The sequence below is a fragment of the Triturus cristatus genome, chromosome 3_1 (assembly GCF_964204655.1).
Source record: "Triturus cristatus chromosome 3_1, aTriCri1.1, whole genome shotgun sequence".
In the NCBI taxonomy this organism is placed as follows: domain Eukaryota; kingdom Metazoa; phylum Chordata; class Amphibia; order Caudata; family Salamandridae; genus Triturus; species Triturus cristatus.
In genome coordinates, this window is record NC_140583.1 from 919473489 (window position 1) to 919492741 (window position 19253).

Below are 19253 nucleotides of genomic sequence, written 5' to 3' on the forward strand. Positions count from 1 at the left end.
TTACTATGCCTAGCGGCTACTGGTTACAGACGTGACCTTTGGCCATGCTGTAAACATTCTCCCCATGCCTGGAATTCTCTTAGCATGGCCTTTGGCTATGCCTGTCATGCAAAGGTTATAGGGTGTGCCCATTCATTATCTTCTTCTTGCATTCTTCTACCATCAGTAAGGAGGCAGGTTGGCATCTTCTTCATCGGCATGAGCCCTGCGCTGTCCATCACACCGGGATCGTAGTTTGATTGAAATGGAGCAAAGGCTGCTTCTCTAGAGTAAGTTCATGATTTGCTTCAGTCTACAACTGACTGACACTAAGTGATGTGCGTAGAATTTGCCCATTTTCAGATTTTGTAGATTTGTATTTGAAGGGGAAACTAATTGGAATGTACCAGCATGCACATTACCGCTGCACTCGATAAATGGAAATGTATGCAGAGGACTTGCTACTTGTTTCCTTTAGAGGCAGCTTTATGTTTTGCTGTTGATTTAGTAAGTCAAGAAGAATAAAGTAACGGGTCACCATGGAATAATTTACATATCTATAGCAACAGTGAAATTCACCACATTTAGAATTAATTATTGTTATTTTCGTCCACAAAGCCTAGGAAAATTAAGCCATTTCGTGGTCTCCATTTTGGCTGCCTGTATCGTTGCACCCAGTGCTTCAGTATTTCAGATTGTGTGTCAATTGACTATTAAAAGCACAGAATCAAGGGTCCAAGGCATTAGGTGTGAGCTGTACTTGTACACAGCATCTTTTGCTAAAGGAACCCCGTTAGACCAGTTTCAGAACTGGCTTTTCTGGTGAAAGCAGTTTACAAAGTCACCTTCTAACAGTTCAATGGTGCTTTATGTAAACGGGGATTAGTAGACAGAGAAAATCTTGTTGAACACTCAGACGGCCTTGGGGAAGCGCTGATTGATGGGTGTGCACCAGGGCAGGTGGACTTACCATCGCCTACCTATTTGGTTACCATGATGACAAGTCAGTGTTAACATTTCAGGCTGGGGGAGGAGGCGATAGAATCATAAAAATGTCACCAGACCTGCTGGTCTATTGACTTGAATAATCTACTCAATCTAAAAGTATTGCCCCTGACCCATAAACTGGTCTCAAAGTGTGTGATCCTAGGCAATTATTTTATTTCAACAAGCCTCCATTTTCTTTCTTATGACATACGGGAGCACCTTCAAATATGTGAGTTCAGCATATCTGCAGTACAAAAGACTATTTTGTTTGATTTAATAAACTAAGCTTTTGCTCCATGTATACAAATCTATCTCGCATATATGCTACACATAAACCTTGACTTGCGTCTTAGTTTTCTAACAGCATTATCATCAGGGTGGGGCCAGTAATGTTTCTTAGTTCATGTGTCATGTGGTGGCGCACTGCCATTTACAGATAGTATATTTTCCATTAAAATGGTCAAATAATTGACCGCCGACATGTACTTTTACTGATAAAACTGTATAGCATACACCAATACTGTTTGGAAATTGAGTTTCAGCTAATATTTATTATTTGCACATTATTTTGATCCTATTAAAATCTTTGTTTCCATCACACGTCTGAATCCCCAAAAAATATGCATCTGCTGATGTATTTCGAAATATTTGTAGTGTTACTTTACAATATATTTAAATGTTGTGGGTTTATAAAAAAAAGCCATCCTACAGTTCCGAAAGCAAAGTAAACACCAATCTACAGGATAAAATGAGCAGCAATTTGTAATAAGACATAAATTGACATTTAACTTCTCTCTTTGAATTCACAGCAAATATGAAAAGATAAAAACAAAATATAAATGTATCTTTATTGCTTATCCACTCTCTTGAGCTCTCTTGCCAGAAGGGGCCAGTAGGCCCGAAAAATATATCACAATTATAAAATCGGTTTGTCATAGTGAGTGGGCAGTAGATTTTTCGAGGCCTACATTTCCCTGAGCTTGATTTGGAAACAAAGCATTTTCTCCCCTCTTTCACATTCCACTCCTAATATATATCCAGTAAACAGATAACATAATAACAAGCACTGGCAAAGCCAATAGGTCTCGCCTTTGGGACCGTATAAGTGTTTAACCATGCAACAGTTGATGTTGTTGCACCAAAGATATTGTGCTGCATAACTAAAAACGTATAAGTTCCCAAAAGCGAGACCTATTGGCTATGCCAATGCTCTCTGCCCCCCCACCCCACGCACTTCTTTATTTATTTTTAACTTTACTAAGCGTGGCGCCGTCTTCACGGACACCGTGCTATGCAATGCAATAGGTGTTGCTTTTGGTATTGTAAATAACAATGCCTTTTACTTTTTTTAAAGACATTGCCATTTACAATGTCTATAGCTCAAAATAATGTCATTGCGAGACCTATTGCATTGCAAATGCTTGTTTCTTTCTCTTTAAGCACTTCATAAGAGTGCATGTGTTTTCCACATGTCTCCCTATTGTGTTTCTGTTACCCCATCCACGCTCAGTGTTGTGGCCTCTCTCTTACCCTTGTGCTTCTCCCCTAACCGCTCCCGTTGTCCTCTCGTCAGTTTACTTTTTATTTCCTTTCCTTGTTACTTTGCTTCCCTCCCTGCTGCTTACACCTACACATCGGGCCCCTTCCATGTTGCTTCCCACATGCCCATCCTCTGTCATTCGGCTCCCCTCCTGCATGCTGCTGTCTCTCACCTGCGTTTCTGTTTACGCTTGATTCCCTGGGGATATCTGGATCGGCTTCATTGGGGAATAAATGACCTGCACACATTTTGGATCAACTTCACCGGGTAACAAATACTGCAGCTACACTCCCACATTCACAACCTGGGGTGTCACATTGGAGGTCAGGCCATCAGCTTTCTTTTACTGTATTGCACAACGCGGCCACCCCTGACAGTCTATATCTGCTGTGCTCCTGCCCTGCAAGGAATGCCTCAGAGTGAGTGTCGCAGAGGAGCAAAGGGATCTCTTCTATCCGCGCCACAAGTTTCAGATTTCACTTCAAAGGCTCTACATTTTTACAATTTGTAGTTCTCGCCTATGATTTAGGTCTCAGCTATCTATAGGCAAAAGCATATTGTGGACCACAGTGCTATAAGTAGGGTGAAAAAGGTCGGTTCGGAGGGAGGTGTGTGTGGAGGTCTTTCTGTAACAGGTGTGGCATAATTAAGGACCTGGCTTAAAACATGTGCACTACAACCTTGTACTTGGCACACAATGCTGCCTGACCAGGATTTAAGTCCTCTTTGGGAATTTTCTGCTATTGCAACTAGACATATCACACAACAAACATATGCATAATCATGCCAAAGCTATTGGCTTTGCGAGCAAGGCCGGACTGGGAACCAAAACCGGCCCTGACAAAGTGCTTGGCCAGCCACCCGGGGGGCTTGGGGTTCGGCCAAGCTGTTTGCCAGGGCCGGTTTCGGACGATTTTGTTAGAGGGGCCGATATTGCAGCTATGCTGCAAAAACGGCCCTGTAACAAACCCCCCCCCCTCCCAGGGGCCCAAACTTGGCCCCCAAACTGGTGACCCACCGGGGAAACGACCGGTACCCAGTCCGGCCGTGTTTTTGCGAGTGCTTGTTAGCAGTATGATATAAATGAGTAACAATGATTTTCTTGTAAATAGTAAGAACTGGTAATTACAAATGGTACTTATGTGACCATCGCCATGTGTGCACTGGAGAGCAGTCAAGGATTAGAATGGCATGTAATCTGAGCACTGGTATAGCGCACTGACTCACACTGCCTTCACCCTCAGAGTTCTCAATCGTGCCCCATTATGAACAACTGCCCACAACCAGAAATCACCCGGACACCTAAATGTGACTCAGCTCACATGTACCGTACAAGCATCGGGAAACCCAATAGTTCTGCCGTTCTGAACGGAGACATCTTGGTTTTTCCAATACTTAGCAAAGGTACTTTCAATTACAAAGCAAAATTGTACAAAAGCAAAGAGTTTACAAATGTTAACAAATTCACTGTCTTTACTTCCGTAATATATTTTATGTATATACAGTAACACTGCTAAAACCATTGTCAAAGCCAAAAGGTCCCAAAGGCAAGAGCTATTGGCTTTGCCAATGCTTGTGTTCCAGTGTTCTGATTTTATTACAACACATTTTCATTTTTTGACAGGTTTGTACTAATGTCATTCGAGTGAGTGGCAAGTTATGCCGCATGAAAACCTAATAAGGGCAGTTGCCAAAAAAAGAAGACGGTCCCACGTTCACTGAATGGTCTACACTTATGCTGAAACATAGCTCCATTTTTAGCTGACTAACTTTTTTCATGTTCACATACAAATTTGGGAAGCTAGACAAAGAAATGAAATGCTCAAGTCCTGGCAATCCACACGATCGACAAATTACTATTCGTGAAACTAAGTTTTAGATACTGGTAATATTTTGTAATACAGTTGTGAAATAGCCAAAGAGCACACTAAAGTTGCTACATATAAAAAGCAAATTATTTTAAATTATTTCCACACCTGTTTCTCCCCACAAGGTATCGGCACCATTAATGTCCACTGCATGTTCTGTTTCCAAGCTCAGTAGCATACGAACAACCTGTTAAAATGCAAAAAATAACTTATTATACCTTACGATGTAAAATACAGTAAGATATTTCTTTGATATGACTGAGTGCAGTAACTGATCTATAAATAAATAAAAAAACATTTTCAATTTAAGATGTGCTAAACATAACGGGAAAGGCAATCACGGGTAAATACATAGGCACAAATGTCAGGCTAGAAGTTTGGGTTACCTTACATGCATCACTAAATACATACAAATAAATAAGTAAATAAAAAATAGAAATGTAAATACAGTTAGCAATTGTGGGCAGAGCATGGCTTCAGCTAACAACAGCTTCAACATCGCCACTTCAAATGAATAAGTGACTGTAACATTAACCATCGTACTGACGTACGTGCATGGTGTCAGCAGCTCATAATGTTACCGTGGTCGGTTCCTAAACTCATTGGATTAATACACAATGGCGAATGAGACACAGGCCCAGGGGGTCCATCCTAACAACACTGTAGGTAGGTATTTATTCACAAATCTACATACTGTCTGTTACAGTGGCAATTTCCAAAGACGAAGATGTTCTGAAAAATATAATTAATGGTGAATTCCAAACTTCTTTGGTGGTCACAGACTAAAAACAGGTATCGCTGTTAGAAGAATACACACATATTTGCAAAATAAAACTTTGTTAAATGTTATGTTTTTGGTTGTTGTTTGTGGCATTTTCAGGCTTTGTAATAGCTATTGGGCAGTGTTGTGATTAGATCAAGTGATGTAAGAGTAACAGAAACCGGAGACACTCTTAAAATGTCCCCATTATTCACACACTATACATTTCTTAACCGTGCATGTATACTGAAGATGTGGAAATAAGAGACAATCGGTAGACTTGCACCCACATATAAGAACCTAAAAGACAACCAAATTCTACGCCACCACTCATCCCCCTCCCTGTCGTCTCTATTTAACTGTGCATCCACACAGTAGTGTGTGATGAATTCCTGAGATTACCAAGTAGCTCTAGCACAAAGTCTGCTAGTGAAACACTGCTTGAAAAGCTAATGAGGGACCCTTATTTCTAACAGAGGGTGCATCTGGCTTTCTTAAAAACATTTTCCCTGCTAAAATGAAGGCCAGCTGAGTTGTTCCCACAATCCATCTAGCTGGCAAAAGTTGCATTTTTGATAACTTTGACCAATGACTTGGGTGGAAAGCGGAAGAGAATGTTAGGACTGCTTAATTAAACCTGTCTCGTCTTTGGTATACTCGATGGGTCTTATGACATGTAGCATACGTCAAACCCTTTTTTACACATAAGGTTTGATCTTTGAAAACACCTGCAGTTGAACAGGGTGGCTGATATGAAAACTCAAGATAACCTTTAGGATAAATTTAGGATTTGTAAAAACGACAGCTTTATCAGAAGGATTCTGCAAGCATGGCTATTGTTCCATAAATGTTTGTGGCTCACTTAATCTCGTTAATGACGTGAGTGCTACGACGAAGACTGTTTTACTTGTAAGGTGATTTAAAACTGCCTTATGTGGAGACTCGAAGATTGTTAACGAGTCTGTCAAGAACCATTTTTACATTTTAGGATGGGTGGGGTCTGCCTTGGTAGACACAGAGTCTTTACCCTTCACAATCTTTTTTTTTTTTATAGAGGATATGATGAATCAACTTTTCTTGAATGCTAAAAGAGCTTCCTAATGCACATAAGGAGACGGATGTCCAATATACCATCAAACAAGTGCAACAGGAATTCCACAATATTCTCTAGTAGATTGTAGGTTGCTGATAGCTACCCCCAAAAAATTGCCTAGCACCATATCAAGAAAGATATGTTTCCAGCTAGTTTCCTAAACAAGATCTTGTAGTAGATTTATGGGCCTCCCGTAAAACCTACATACAACATAGTGATAGGTAAAGGTTACCGAACTCTAGAACTCAAAAAACACAATATGGCACACACCTAATATCATGAGCTAACTTTTAGAGAGGAAAATACATATATTGCTTCTCTTGCAAGTTCAGGAAGAAGACTGCAGTTGTATTGTCGATGAACACTTGCACTACTAAACTCAAAATTAGTGTTTTAAAAGCTATCTCTGCCAAATCAATGGTCTTTAATCCTAACACACTGGTCTGTTGCACGGCCTCCTTATTGTTCCGTTGACCCATGACCAGAAGGACACTTGTGTGCCCCACACCATGTGTAAGATGAATGTGATGTAACTGATACAGTGGAGGTTGGCTTTGTGAATGCTTGCCCTTTGTTGAATTTTATGGGTTCAAACACAATGCGAGTCGCAATAACTAGGTTCTGAATACTCAATGTTGTTTTTTTCCATTGACTGTGCAGCCATTCCTGAATTGGCTTCATGGAGACAGGAACATTTAACCAGATGAATGCAAGATGACAGCATACTCAGCAGCCTCGTACCTGTCCTCATTGTTCAAGACAGAGATGCCTCATAACCAAACATGTCTCTGGAACGCCAGTACGCCCTGAGGTGTTAGTGTTGCAAAAGCGGTCTATAAGTCTGTCTGCATCTTAGAAAGTCCTAATCTGGGATGTAAATGGTGATGATTTTTTTATGTACATGGACTCACTTCTTTTTTGGTTTAGTCCACAGACCAAGTATCCTTTAATGGAAGGCTTTATAGTAATGAACCATGTCCGATTAGTAATGAACCATGTCGGAATAGGCTAAACCTCCTTGCGAGTCCTTCTTACCTTCTCTCCAGCCTGCAAAACTTGAATTCATATTAAGTTGCACTTAGATTCACATGACGGAGGCTTTATTAGTTGACATATTCTATGTGACATACCAAACCCAATGTCTAGTACCATTAGCATGGTGCAAAAAGTGGCCTGGACGCAGATAACAAAATGCCAATGGTAACACTTTGCAATTTCTTTGGAATCCGTATGATAGTCCGCTTTTCTAAAATGTCAGTACTAGTTAGGGTAGCCTGTCATAATCCAATGCCACATAATAGAACATCTGATTACCCTTTGCTCCATGCTGTTCCAAATACTGCAAAGAGGGGGGAAAACCAGAGACTGATTATCGCAAACTGAGGACCCCCAATTGTGAGTATATCACATAATAGTTGGTAATACCAGCTCTAAGCTGCCCTGCAGCGGCTGTCTTAATTCTGTGTAGCAAAGGATATTTTAGTATTTAGCACCACGGAAAAAGGGGAGCCTTTTTTCTTTAGTTCTTCCAAATTTGTTAAATAAACCCACAGAGTGTCCACCTTACCAGTGGAAACACTTGCAGCAATAACGTAAGAAAGTATCTAACTGAATATGGATCAAGCGGATGCTTTAGCCGGATGTTTTCACAAACACTGTTGTTTTGATTATATGTTATGCCTTTTTGGATTTGTGTTAAGACCCAAATTGGCAGTCAAAGCCAGTAGGTACAGTACCAGCTGGTGTAGTTCACATAATACTGGATGTATGGTATTCTGCATGCATCTGGTGCATTGCCTCTTTTTACCCAGCATTGGAGGTAATCAGCATCTCCATGAAATACCTCTGTGTAAGTCCAAGTTTTTGAGCTGAAAGAATCATGCGGACAGCCAAACTGATGCAGGAAACTGCCTTTTGCTCTTCTTTCTCGTAAGGTGGCTGGTGGCAAGCATTTCTAAGGGATTGTCTCTGACAAGTGGAGTAACTCTGAATTAGATTTGCCTCACCAAATTTGCAGCCACCATTATCAACCTGCACTTGCACTCCAGCGGTCTCTGAATAGGCCATTTCTTGCTTCAGGGCGATCAGCATGAACAGAAAGAGGAATTGTCATTCTCATTTCACAGATGTGTCCTCTGGTGATACTAGTTTCAGAAACCTGACGACAAAGGCACATCATCTGCTTCATACTAGAGAAAACAAATTGCTCCTACTTTACACAGACTGCCCACTACCATTTGGTACAGTTCTCACCAACGCACCTTGAACACAGACCTGCTGAACTCATGTGCCTGTCACTCTTTATGGGTAGCAGGTGACTTCGTATAAAGATGAGGTCTAGTTTGGGATCCCAAGGCCAGATATCTGCCACCACACTCAACAGGTAAAGAAAGTGGGTGCAGCCATGTTTCAGTATGTAGAACATGGCTGTGAAGTCCTTCATCATAATTAGCACTGCCTTTGCTGTGGCTTGAGCCTAGAACACTTGCAGGACATACTTGACAACATTAAGTTAATATGAAGCTTTTGGATGCACACCCCAACCTTCAAGGGAGGTGTCTGAGAAAGATGTGACATCTGAAGGTGTAGGTAAGAAAGGCCGGTCAGCTGAAATATCCTGATGATGGCTCTACCAGCCAAGGGTTGCCATCAATATCGCCTTAATGTAGTACAGATGAGAAGGCAAACTGTTGGAAATGAGGAGCGAAAATATTTGCAAGTGTCTAATCCTGCCTACTGATCCACGAAAAGAGACTGGCACCTTATCGACAGGGCTGCCATAGAATTAGCAGTATGAGCCTTAAAGGACTGGGATCCTTGTACACCTTTTTTTGCCAGTGTTTTGCTACCAATCCCACTGTTTCCTGTCATTTCTGTTGAATAGCACTATAGAACTGGCTACCATTATGGTGAGAGATGCTGAACCTGAAATTCTTCTGCCCATACCCTCCATTTCCTACAATCTTTCTCTGGGTAAGCCAACAGGACTGAGACAGGGTCCAAAGAACATCACTGCAGTCTTCAAGAAGTCAGGTCTAGAGATGGCCCTCAGGTCCGCTCCGGGAAAACCTGATGCCCAATAAATATCTCGTCTCGATGCCATTCTCAATACAGCAGCTGGATTTTTTAAAAGGCCTTCCCTTTCTTTCACAGTGGCACACCAGAGGCATAGCCATCAATGTCCTCACAGGCCTCTGTTACAGTAAAAAGGGAAGTCCAGATCCTAGGCCTCTGACCGCACAGTGAGGGCAGTACCTTGTAGGAGCTTGTGCCTTTGGCTGGCAATGACCTCTGCAATAAAATGGTTGTGGTGCCCTTGAGAGGGAGATTTTAGTCTTATGGTTCAGGATTCACTCGCAGTGGTAGGTTCTCTTAGAGGGCTTCTTCATCCACATATATATCACATAGTGTGGCATGGTATTCTTTTTCCCTTTGTACTCTCAGAAGGGGTTGTCCGGACGCCAAAACATTGACATCTATTGATGGTTATATTTGTTCCACTATGAACGTCTGAGTGCTAGGAGACCTCTTCTTGTGTTCTTTCAAGGTTTGTATCAGCATGCCAATATATTTTTCTGACCTTGTTGGGTCCTCTTGGAAGCCTGAGTTCCCTTACTGTCACTGAGCCTCTCTCTTGAGAGACATCTCGTTCCTTCTGTTTGCCTGATTCTTTTGTATCTAGACACAGATTTAGTGTCCTTTTCTTCTGTTTGCTAAACTCATCTTTCCTCTCCATTTGGCACTATTCCGAGCTTACCGCAAGTTTGTCAGCTGTGAGACTGCTGTGATGTCTGCTGCAGGAAACGCACCTCTTATTCAGGGACTGTCATCGCCTTAGGTCACGAAAATTCCCAACCCAATTTTTTTCCTCAGGTCCAACTAAATCAGCCGGGGTGGCTATCTTGGTGGCTCAGCAGTTTAAAGTGGAGGTCTTACATAAGGAGGCTGAAATAAGGGGTAGATTATTGACTTATAGATTCGCATTAGGTAACTTAACATTCACCGTTGGCTCCCTATACGCCCCGAATGATGGCCAAGAACAATTCTTGCACTCCGCCCTCACTGAAGCAACAGCCACGACAGATCGCAACATCCTCCTGGGGGGAGACTTGAACCTAGTTCTTTATAACACTATGGACAGATCTTATCAACGCACAAATAAAACAGGCGCACTCTCCGCAGAGGGACTGGCCCGTCTGCACAACCTGGGTCTAAGACTTGTGGCTTAGCTTTCAACCCCATAGCCGAGAATACTCTTATTACTCCAGCGCACATAAAACATACGCTAGGCTAGACTACCTCTTGGCACCCACACCTGTATATGCGCTAACGACAGAGGTCGAAATAGGAGTAGCCTCCCTCTCAGACCACGCACCAGTAATAGTCACTCTCACCCTCCCACCCATACAACAGCCCTTCAGGTTATGGCGTCTCAGGGACACTCTACTGCACCGCGAGGAAGTGGTTAAATGTATACAGCGCTCCATCACCGACTATCTCTCCCACAATGCTAACACTGACACCACTCTTGCAACACAGTGGGCAGCACTAAAAGTGGTCATCTGGGGGGAGTTGATAGCCATTTCAGCAGCAGAAAATGTAGAGCGCAGGCGCAACTGGGAAGAACTCACCCAACAAACTAAAGAGCTGGAATAGATGCACCAAAGGACGGGAGCCCCTCGGGTGTGGCGTCAACTAAAAGCAGTGCGCCAACCACTCGCGGCGCTTGACCAGTATAGGGCAGAATTTGCGGCATTGAGACTGCATCATGCCTACTATACAGGGGGAGATAGATGCGAGCGCCTCCTCGCCCACAAACTATGCGAGACCAGACAGAAACAAGGGGTCCAGGTAATTCGCCAAGGGGGTGGTAGTCGTGTCTCGGAGGATGGGGACATCGCCGAGACGTTTTGCGATTTATATGCCAGCCTCTACGCCAGTTCCCCTCTAGAGAGCTCTGATGGGGCAGTCTTTCTTGACTCCGTCGCCTTGCCAGCTCTGACTAAAGCTCAGGCCGACTATCTCGACAGACATTCAAATAGATGAGGTCATTGCCGCCATCGCGCGCCTCAAACTTGCAAAAGCTCCCGGGCCGGATGGCTTCTCGGCTGTTTTTTTTTACAAGACTTTCTGTGCCCTGATTGCCCCTCTCCTTACTCAGCTTTTTAACTCCTTCGCTGACCCCGGAGCGATCCCAGGAGACCTCCTAGAGGCCTCCATAGTGGTGATCCCCAAACCAGGAAAAGATAAGACCACGTGCGGAGCGTATCGTCCCATCTCCCTTCTTAATATAGATCTTAAATTGTATACGGGGATCCTAGCTGCCCGCCTTGCACCTCATATGCCTGGTCTTATTGATCCGGACCAAGCAGGCTTCATCCCCGAGCGCCAAACCTCTGATAACACGAAACGTGCCCTACACCTCATCGAGAAAGCCACGCGAACACAGGGAGAATATATGATGCTCGCTATCGACGCCGAAAAGGCTTTCGATAGAGTCCACTGTCCCTATTTAGAGCAGGTTCTGGAGCGAGTTGGGATAGGGGAGAAATTTCGCACATACATCTTGAACTGTTATAAGTTTCCGACAGCTACAGTTCGTGTGAACGGACATACGTCCTCCCGATTCCCCATTGAGAGAGGTGCAAGACAGGAGTGCCCGCTGACGCCCCTTCTTTTTGCATTCTATACGGAGCCTCTGGCCCAGAGGATACGGCATAACCCAGCTATCACAGGGATTACATTTGGCGGCTATACTCATACGATCAGTCTCTATGCCGATGACGTTTTGATATCATTATCCAACCCTAGCCGCGCGCTGCCAGCGTGCCTAGCGAACCTAGAAATCTTTGCACGGGTTGCAGGGTTTAAGGTGAACATGGATAAGTCGTTAGCCCTGGATCTCTCCCTGACACGCTCCACCCGTGAATATCTTCAGGGCCTTCATCCCATCCAATGGGCGACGGATACGATCCCATATCTGGGGATTCAATTGGCTTCCTCTCTCCCGCACATCGTTGCCACCAACTACGCACACCTGCGACAGAAGATTCGCAGAGAACTTGGTCAGTGGAAACATTATCCTCTCTCGTGGCTAGAAATTAAATCCTTGGCCTGTCAATCCATAGGGATAATTCCACATCTATAAAAACATCAACTTGTAAATTAATACTTACTTGCAAATCTATTTTGGCTACCAAATGACAGCTACGCATTATCAGAAACATCTCTTAAGAGCACCAGCTGGCACCTGTCAATGAACAGGAGACATGTAGACTGAGCGATCAGATTGTGCACCAATACCCATGTAATTTGCTGATGCTGCATGTAGGATTACCATCTAATATTGCTTGCCGAACTTCTATAAATGTGCAAACTAAATGCATATTATGCAATCATCCAATGTCAGGCTGTTGCAGGATTCAACTGCACTGCATAGCCTGCCTTGAATTCTGAAAGATGTGTATTCCATCTGTAAAGTGCTTCCTCAAATGTGACTGCTCAACTAGACAACCAGAGGAGAAGATGATTTGACACCTCAGTTTGTCCTTCTCGTTATCATGCTCCTTGAGTTCCTTTCAAGTTAGTGGGGTAAATTCAGACTAAGGCTTGTTTGCACTGTTTGTGTGTTATAATTGGATCTTACTTTACTGTTGCAGTTTCTTTATCGAGCCATACCTCGGCAGCACACGTAGAGGACAGTCTCAAGCAAGGAGTTCTGTGCACTCCAACAATTATCACCACAGTCTAGGATTGTCCAAGAGAAGTAAACATATGATGGCTTCAATAAGCAGCTCCACTGGTTCTCTTAGAATTTTCAATAAAACCCGGATGTGGACATTAATGCACCATGAGCTATATTCAATGATTTTTTTGTTATTGCATTCGGCACAACCTTTTCAAGGCATGCTATGAAAACACAAACATGCTGGATGGTACATTAGGTAATGGGGGAACATAATTTATGAATTTTAGCCACATGGCTTGAGATCCAACTCAGAGAAATGGTTGCTGATTTTAGACTGGAAGGGATGTCACTAAACAGGTGTTCCTCTGCTTTAATTTCTTCATTAAAGGGTAGATCATAGAGGACAAGTGTCTAAGCTTACCTTGCTTTCTCTAACAGACCAATAATTTACTTTTTGTTGCCAAACTTAGCTTATGGACAACATAATTTTTACACTACTTTACCTTAAAATGTAACAAGAGTCAATGGGCCCGTTTATAGCACTGTCTATAATGTAGGTGCTTCGTTTACCATAATCATGAGAAACTAGCACTCCCAAGGCGTTATTGGAACATTCAAAGTATCTTAGTAATTGCTATTTTCATGCTGCAATTAATAAGCAAAAGTCCTACTACATGCATCTAAAAGAGCAAAGTTTAAAAACTTAACTAAGTAAAATATCCGTTTAAAGAAAAAATACTTCTGCAAAATGCTCAGAATGCACAAATAGCTGATAGAAAACACAGTAGAAAGAATTACCCACATCTTGAAAAGCTATTTGGTGTAGTTTTGGTGCAACAATTGAGGACATTTCTTCATGGAGTCTTATACATGAAACAGAAATGTTTAAAGCATTCATAGATTTATTAACTTACCTGACTATGCCCCATGCTGGCAGCTGCAGTCAAGGCTTGCTGGAGAGCATAGCTTTTCCTAATGGAATTTTGCTGGCGGCAAGGCACAGGCCATTCGTTGATGAGGAAATACTCAAGGATGGAACAATGTCCTTTTAAAGCACAATGGACCAAAGCACACTGTCCTTTCTTGTCCAAATGATCAACCTGCACCACAAAAAGTTTCATTTAGATTCTTGTTGATTAAATTATTTTGTATTATCCCAGAAACCAAATTTTTTTATTATGCAACAAGTTTCGCCATAATATCAATAGCTTGAGCCCATTCCCCTATTTTAATGTGCTTACAGCCTGTATCACAATTATGTATTAAAGATACATATTTGTTTTTACATTTTCAAAATAAAAAAAATTACATCATTTATTTCATTTATTGCAAAGTATAGCCTTCAGAACAATAGATTATGTATTTTACCCGGGCAATTTTGACTTCTATTTTCCACTGATGATGACCAAATTTAAAATTGGTGGAACTCCACATTTCAAATTGCTTATCTGTAGCCGATCAATCACAACAAGACAACCAAATTCCTTATCAACAGCATACCCTTCCATAGCTCTTTGTTGATAGTCTAGATACACAAGATTTTCTGACTTCTCGTTAATTAAGATAACGCATTTGGGGACATTGCACTGCAGGGCAACCTCAGAGACAAATTTGACTCACCACCCGCAACTCTCTACCATTACCTCCAGCAGTAGTTGCCCTTGATTACAGAAGCAGCCAGGACTCAACAGGAGAATGGCAGAGCTGTGGCAGATTTCAGTATAGCATTGCATGTTCCCTTGGGAGTGTGTACAGAAGGGTCTTGCCGGTTCCTAAGCATACTGGTAACCCCAAGGATTACTCACCATGAGCAAGCATGCGTCTACTGACAAAAGGGGAATCCTGCTGATTCCCTTTCCAACACAAGGATCAAATGCCATACAAAAAGGAAATCCTCTTTTGTACTGTACACCTGGGCATTACCATGGTTATCGGACCAGTCTTCCTCTCACTGGGACTCAGGGAACCACAGTATTCCTTGGGCATCGGGAGAGGAAAATGGGGGCTACCACCTGTTCTGAGCTGAAACCTCGACACACCACCACCCTCCTGCTTTCCCCAGGCCAGGTTAAAAAAAGGCATCACTTGCTGTAACTTGATCCGGGCATGGCAGGAATTTGGCGGGCAGCTGAAGGGGTAACCACAAAATAGTTGGTGCTGTCCTCAATTTTTTCACTGCCTTTTAACTGGTGGCCAGGCTGAAAATGACTGTACAATGGCAGAGTGAATCATTCGCTGCTGCCTAACTCCACCAAGCTTTAAATCAAACCTTGATAAGCCTAATTAAAGCCACAATTTATTAGCAACAATAATTCACTGAAAACACCTGCAGCATTTACCCTTGCCACTCGGGTACTGACAGTGAAGGCGTGCTTAGCCACAAGTCTGCAACCAAGGGGTTCAGTGATATAATATTCCAAATTTCCTGTTGTCAATATTCAGGACTGCCTTGCAAAGTACACACTTGCAGTCTGTCTAGGTGATCCTTTTTGCATCTGAAATTTCATTTCCACAGGGGTAACCTGATAGTTTGAGCACAGATCTCCCATTTTCAATCACTATTGCCACCTTGTGTGCTCTTTTAAACATACCTGGAAAAACACTTTCATGGGACAGTCAGCCAGCATTTACAAATTCTTCAATGGCATTCAGTAACTCATATAAAAAAGGGGGAGGTAAGGAAATGGAAAACACTCAAACATATCTATGTAACTTAGATCCATGAAGAAAATGAAAAAACATTTGGATCCAGTATATCTAAGCCATGAACTACTTAGAATTCATGTGTTCTCGCTGTAAATCAATACTTGGAGATGGAATCATTTTACGAAGAACATAATTACATTTTCAATATAAGGAACAGATAGTTGAAATATTTCAATGCTATGTCAAGCAACCAAACAACAGCAAATTAGTTTTTATAAAAGTAACACCTAGGTTAATAAATGGTATTTTAATAATGCCCGTATCTGACCCAATGTCCTGCCTTTTTTCCTCTCTATTTAACTACATATAAAAAATATTCTTCGTTATAATGAATGTTATACAAGGCATTCATCCTAAGTCAATATTAGCAAAATAATTCTTACAATATCCTGTTGTTCCATATCTACACATCTTTTAAACAAAAAGGATCCGTTTTATGTTTTTTCCTCCTCATTTCAGTAATTAACAAGCACAAATGTTATTAATAAACGTAATTTATTTTGCATGGTATTTTCAACCCAACATGAAATAACTGACATAGCGATATAGGTCAGAGGAATATTAGAAAAGCATCTTACTTCCAGTGATATGTGTACATTATTTCCTCAATATTTAAACTGCAAGTATAAATCTCATTATCATCATGTGCAACGGGCTAAACTCGCCCTACACGCAGGCGAGGAAGGCAGAATCCTGCTCCACCAACTTCCAGTAAAACAATAATCTACAAGTAACATGCTTTAAAGTATTTTCTTGAGGAGGTTTTTCAGGTCGCCATCTTTAAAGGGGTTGGAAGTACCATAATATAAGCAGTCAAGACTTTGATGAGCACGAGAAGCGAGGAAGGGAGTTGGGCATTGGGGTAAGAAAGGAAAAGGGTCACATAAGAGTGTACAGTAGTGGAATCACAGGTTTGCCTTCACTTACTCTTGCGCCCTTCTTGCACAGCAGGGATACAATGTCGAAGTGCCCAGCTGCAGCAGCGAAGCACAGCGGTGTCATACCATTTTCAGATGCACCCTCCAAGGACGCTCCGAATTCCAGCAAAAGGTTGACAACTTCTTCATGACCAAGGTGAGACTGAACGCACTGTATTGGAGCATTATTTAATACTTCAGTCCTGTAATTCACGTTTGCTCCTCCTAAGATTAGAAGGCGGCTCACCTGCAAACAGAAATTTAAAGTGAGACAGTATTCCAAACCTGGTGCTCTGCATTTTGTAGCCCTTTTGATTAGCATGTCAGGGACAACCCAAATTCCTGAGTGAGACTGTGATAGTGTCATATTTAAAATGACTAATAATTCAATTTACTGTTCTCTTCTTAGTCCTCAGGCCTAAACGTGAAGTTTATATTAGTAACCATTTTACATACAGAACAAGGCATATCTACTGGTGCTTAAAGGCATGCTGCACATAACATTTGACTCTTTATTCTATATCTGCACTTTTATTGCATCTCCTAGTGATTTTGTGATGCTCTTCCTAGAGCTGTGAAGGACTGCATGGCTGCTTCAAAATCATGCCTTTAAGAATCTTGCCATATTAGTGGTTTACTTTCCTTCACTACTGTCTCTTTTCTGGCATCTCTTTTTGTACCAACTGCTTTTAGAACATTTCATGCGATCACACCTCCTAGATATTCTGTAGCTTGTGCTCCTAGAGCTTCTCTTATTAAGTCCGAGGAGCTTCTGTTCTACTAATCAGGTACTTTCACATACAGGCGGTTGCAAGGCAAGCTCCCACTACCTTAGAGTGTAGAAAACAAAAAACAGGCAGCATGGGGGAAATGCAGATTGTTGCATACATATGGGCTACATCAAGATGTGGGAGCATGCATAACTTCAACATATATTTTTTCAGATTTTTTTTTTCTCAAGTAATTTTTATTGAAATTTTAAGAATCTGAACAAAAGTACAAATAATATTAAAAAATCTACATAGGAATAAAGAAGGTTTCATTAATCAGACATGCTTATGAGGGAGAGATGCAGAAAGTAAAGTGGAAGGCAATTGTGATTTGGTGTACATACAAAATGCAGTGATAAGGGAAATACGACATAACATTGTAGCATGCATTAAATCATACACTTATTACGAAAGCATGGACTATGGATACACTTTATTGCAATATTTTAAGGCAGGTATAATATAAACAACATATGTCGTCTAGTGTCACATATTAAGACACTAACCTGGTGGGTATATCTGGTAAGGAGTATGTAGCATGTCGAGCTAAATATAAACCACAAATGGTGCAACAAAAAGGAAGAGGAGGAGAAGGTGAACATATATATTTGAGTTAAGGGAGAAATTGGTCAGCATTAGTTAAGTAGTCTGAGCTTGACATGACCTGGTGAAACCGTACAGATATGTTCCAAGGTGGACTTTTTATCTCGTAACTGTTGCTATATCCAAAGAATACTAGTGTTGGTATCAAATATTTTCAGGGTGGTTCGTAGTTAACCGCCAAATTTGTGCCCTTTTTTCCCAAGATCATGGGGATTCAAAAGGTACCCATGCTTTGTGGATTCCCCTGGAGGGAACCCAGAAATTAGCCAAAATACAGCTAAATTATTTTTTGGGGGGAAAAAAATGGGAAAAAGGGCTCCAAATGAAAGCGTCTGTTTTTTCCCCTGCAAACGATCAAAAAAGGGGTTGTGGTGCTGAAATCACCATCTTCCCAGGTTTCAGGGACAAGCAGAGTTTTGTAAGAAAACCAAAATTTGTTACACAGTTTTAGCATTTTTTTGGGACATAGCCTATTTTTGCTATTTTTTGTGCTTTCAACCTCCTTCCAGTTAATGGTAGAAATGGGTATGAAAGCAATAATAGCTCCTGGAGAGCTATACATTTAAAAAAAGTAGACAAAATACTGAATTCAGCAAGTTGTCATTTGTGTAGATCCTTCAAGGTTTCTTCATAGAAACTAACAATTAATATAGGAAAAATGGAAAATTAGTTGGAAAAAACAGCCATTTGTGTCAACGTTTTCACCTGTAACTTGTTCTAATTATGACAGCTGTATGAAAGCAATATACTGTTACATTTGCTGGACCTTACTGGTTGTGGGTATATATAGGACTTGTAGGTTCACCAAGAACCCGACGAACCCAGAGCCAATAACCGAGCAGCGTCTTGCAATGGTTTTTTATTATTTACCGGGTATTCAGCAATTATTTTGGGAATATGTATACATGGAAAAATTGGTATGAAAGACACCTATGTATTTCTAAAATGGGAACAAAATATAGAGTTTAGAAACAGTAGATATTTCCACATTTCCGAAATCGGGAGTACCCATACTAGCATGAGAATGATAGGTCATTTTTCAAAATGACTTCTTTTTACGCAATGTCTTTCATTTGAAAGGCAGAAATGCATCCAAAGTCAATAGGTAATAACAGTTGCTCTACAATTCTGAGTTCCCCTAAGTCTCCCGATAAAAATGGTACCTCACTTGTGTGGGTAGGCTAGTGCCCGCGACAGGAAATGGCCCAAAACGCAACGTGGACACACCACATTTTCACAGTGAAAAATGAACCTTCTTTTGCAAAGTGCCTAGTTGTAGTTTTTGAACCCTAGCTCTGCCGGCACCTAGGGAAACCTAGCAAACATATACATTTTTTAAAAC

At 41.6% G+C, this 19253-nt stretch overlaps 1 protein-coding gene across 5 annotated transcripts in view; it reads right to left on the reverse strand.

Moving 5' to 3' along the window:
• TANC1 (tetratricopeptide repeat, ankyrin repeat and coiled-coil containing 1) overlaps positions 1-19253 on the reverse strand; it is a 740414-nt gene that overhangs the window by 99582 nt on the left and 621579 nt on the right. For all 5 annotated transcript variants that reach the window (XM_085645503.1, XM_085645500.1, XM_085645502.1 and 2 more), the window contains 3 exons: positions 16549-16785; positions 13830-14015; positions 4483-4561 (listed from right to left, as the gene is read on the reverse strand). In XM_085645503.1, coding sequence (XP_085501629.1) covers positions 4483-4561; positions 13830-14015; positions 16549-16785 — 502 coding nt within the window. The remainder of the gene's footprint in view (positions 1-4482; positions 4562-13829; positions 14016-16548; positions 16786-19253) is intronic.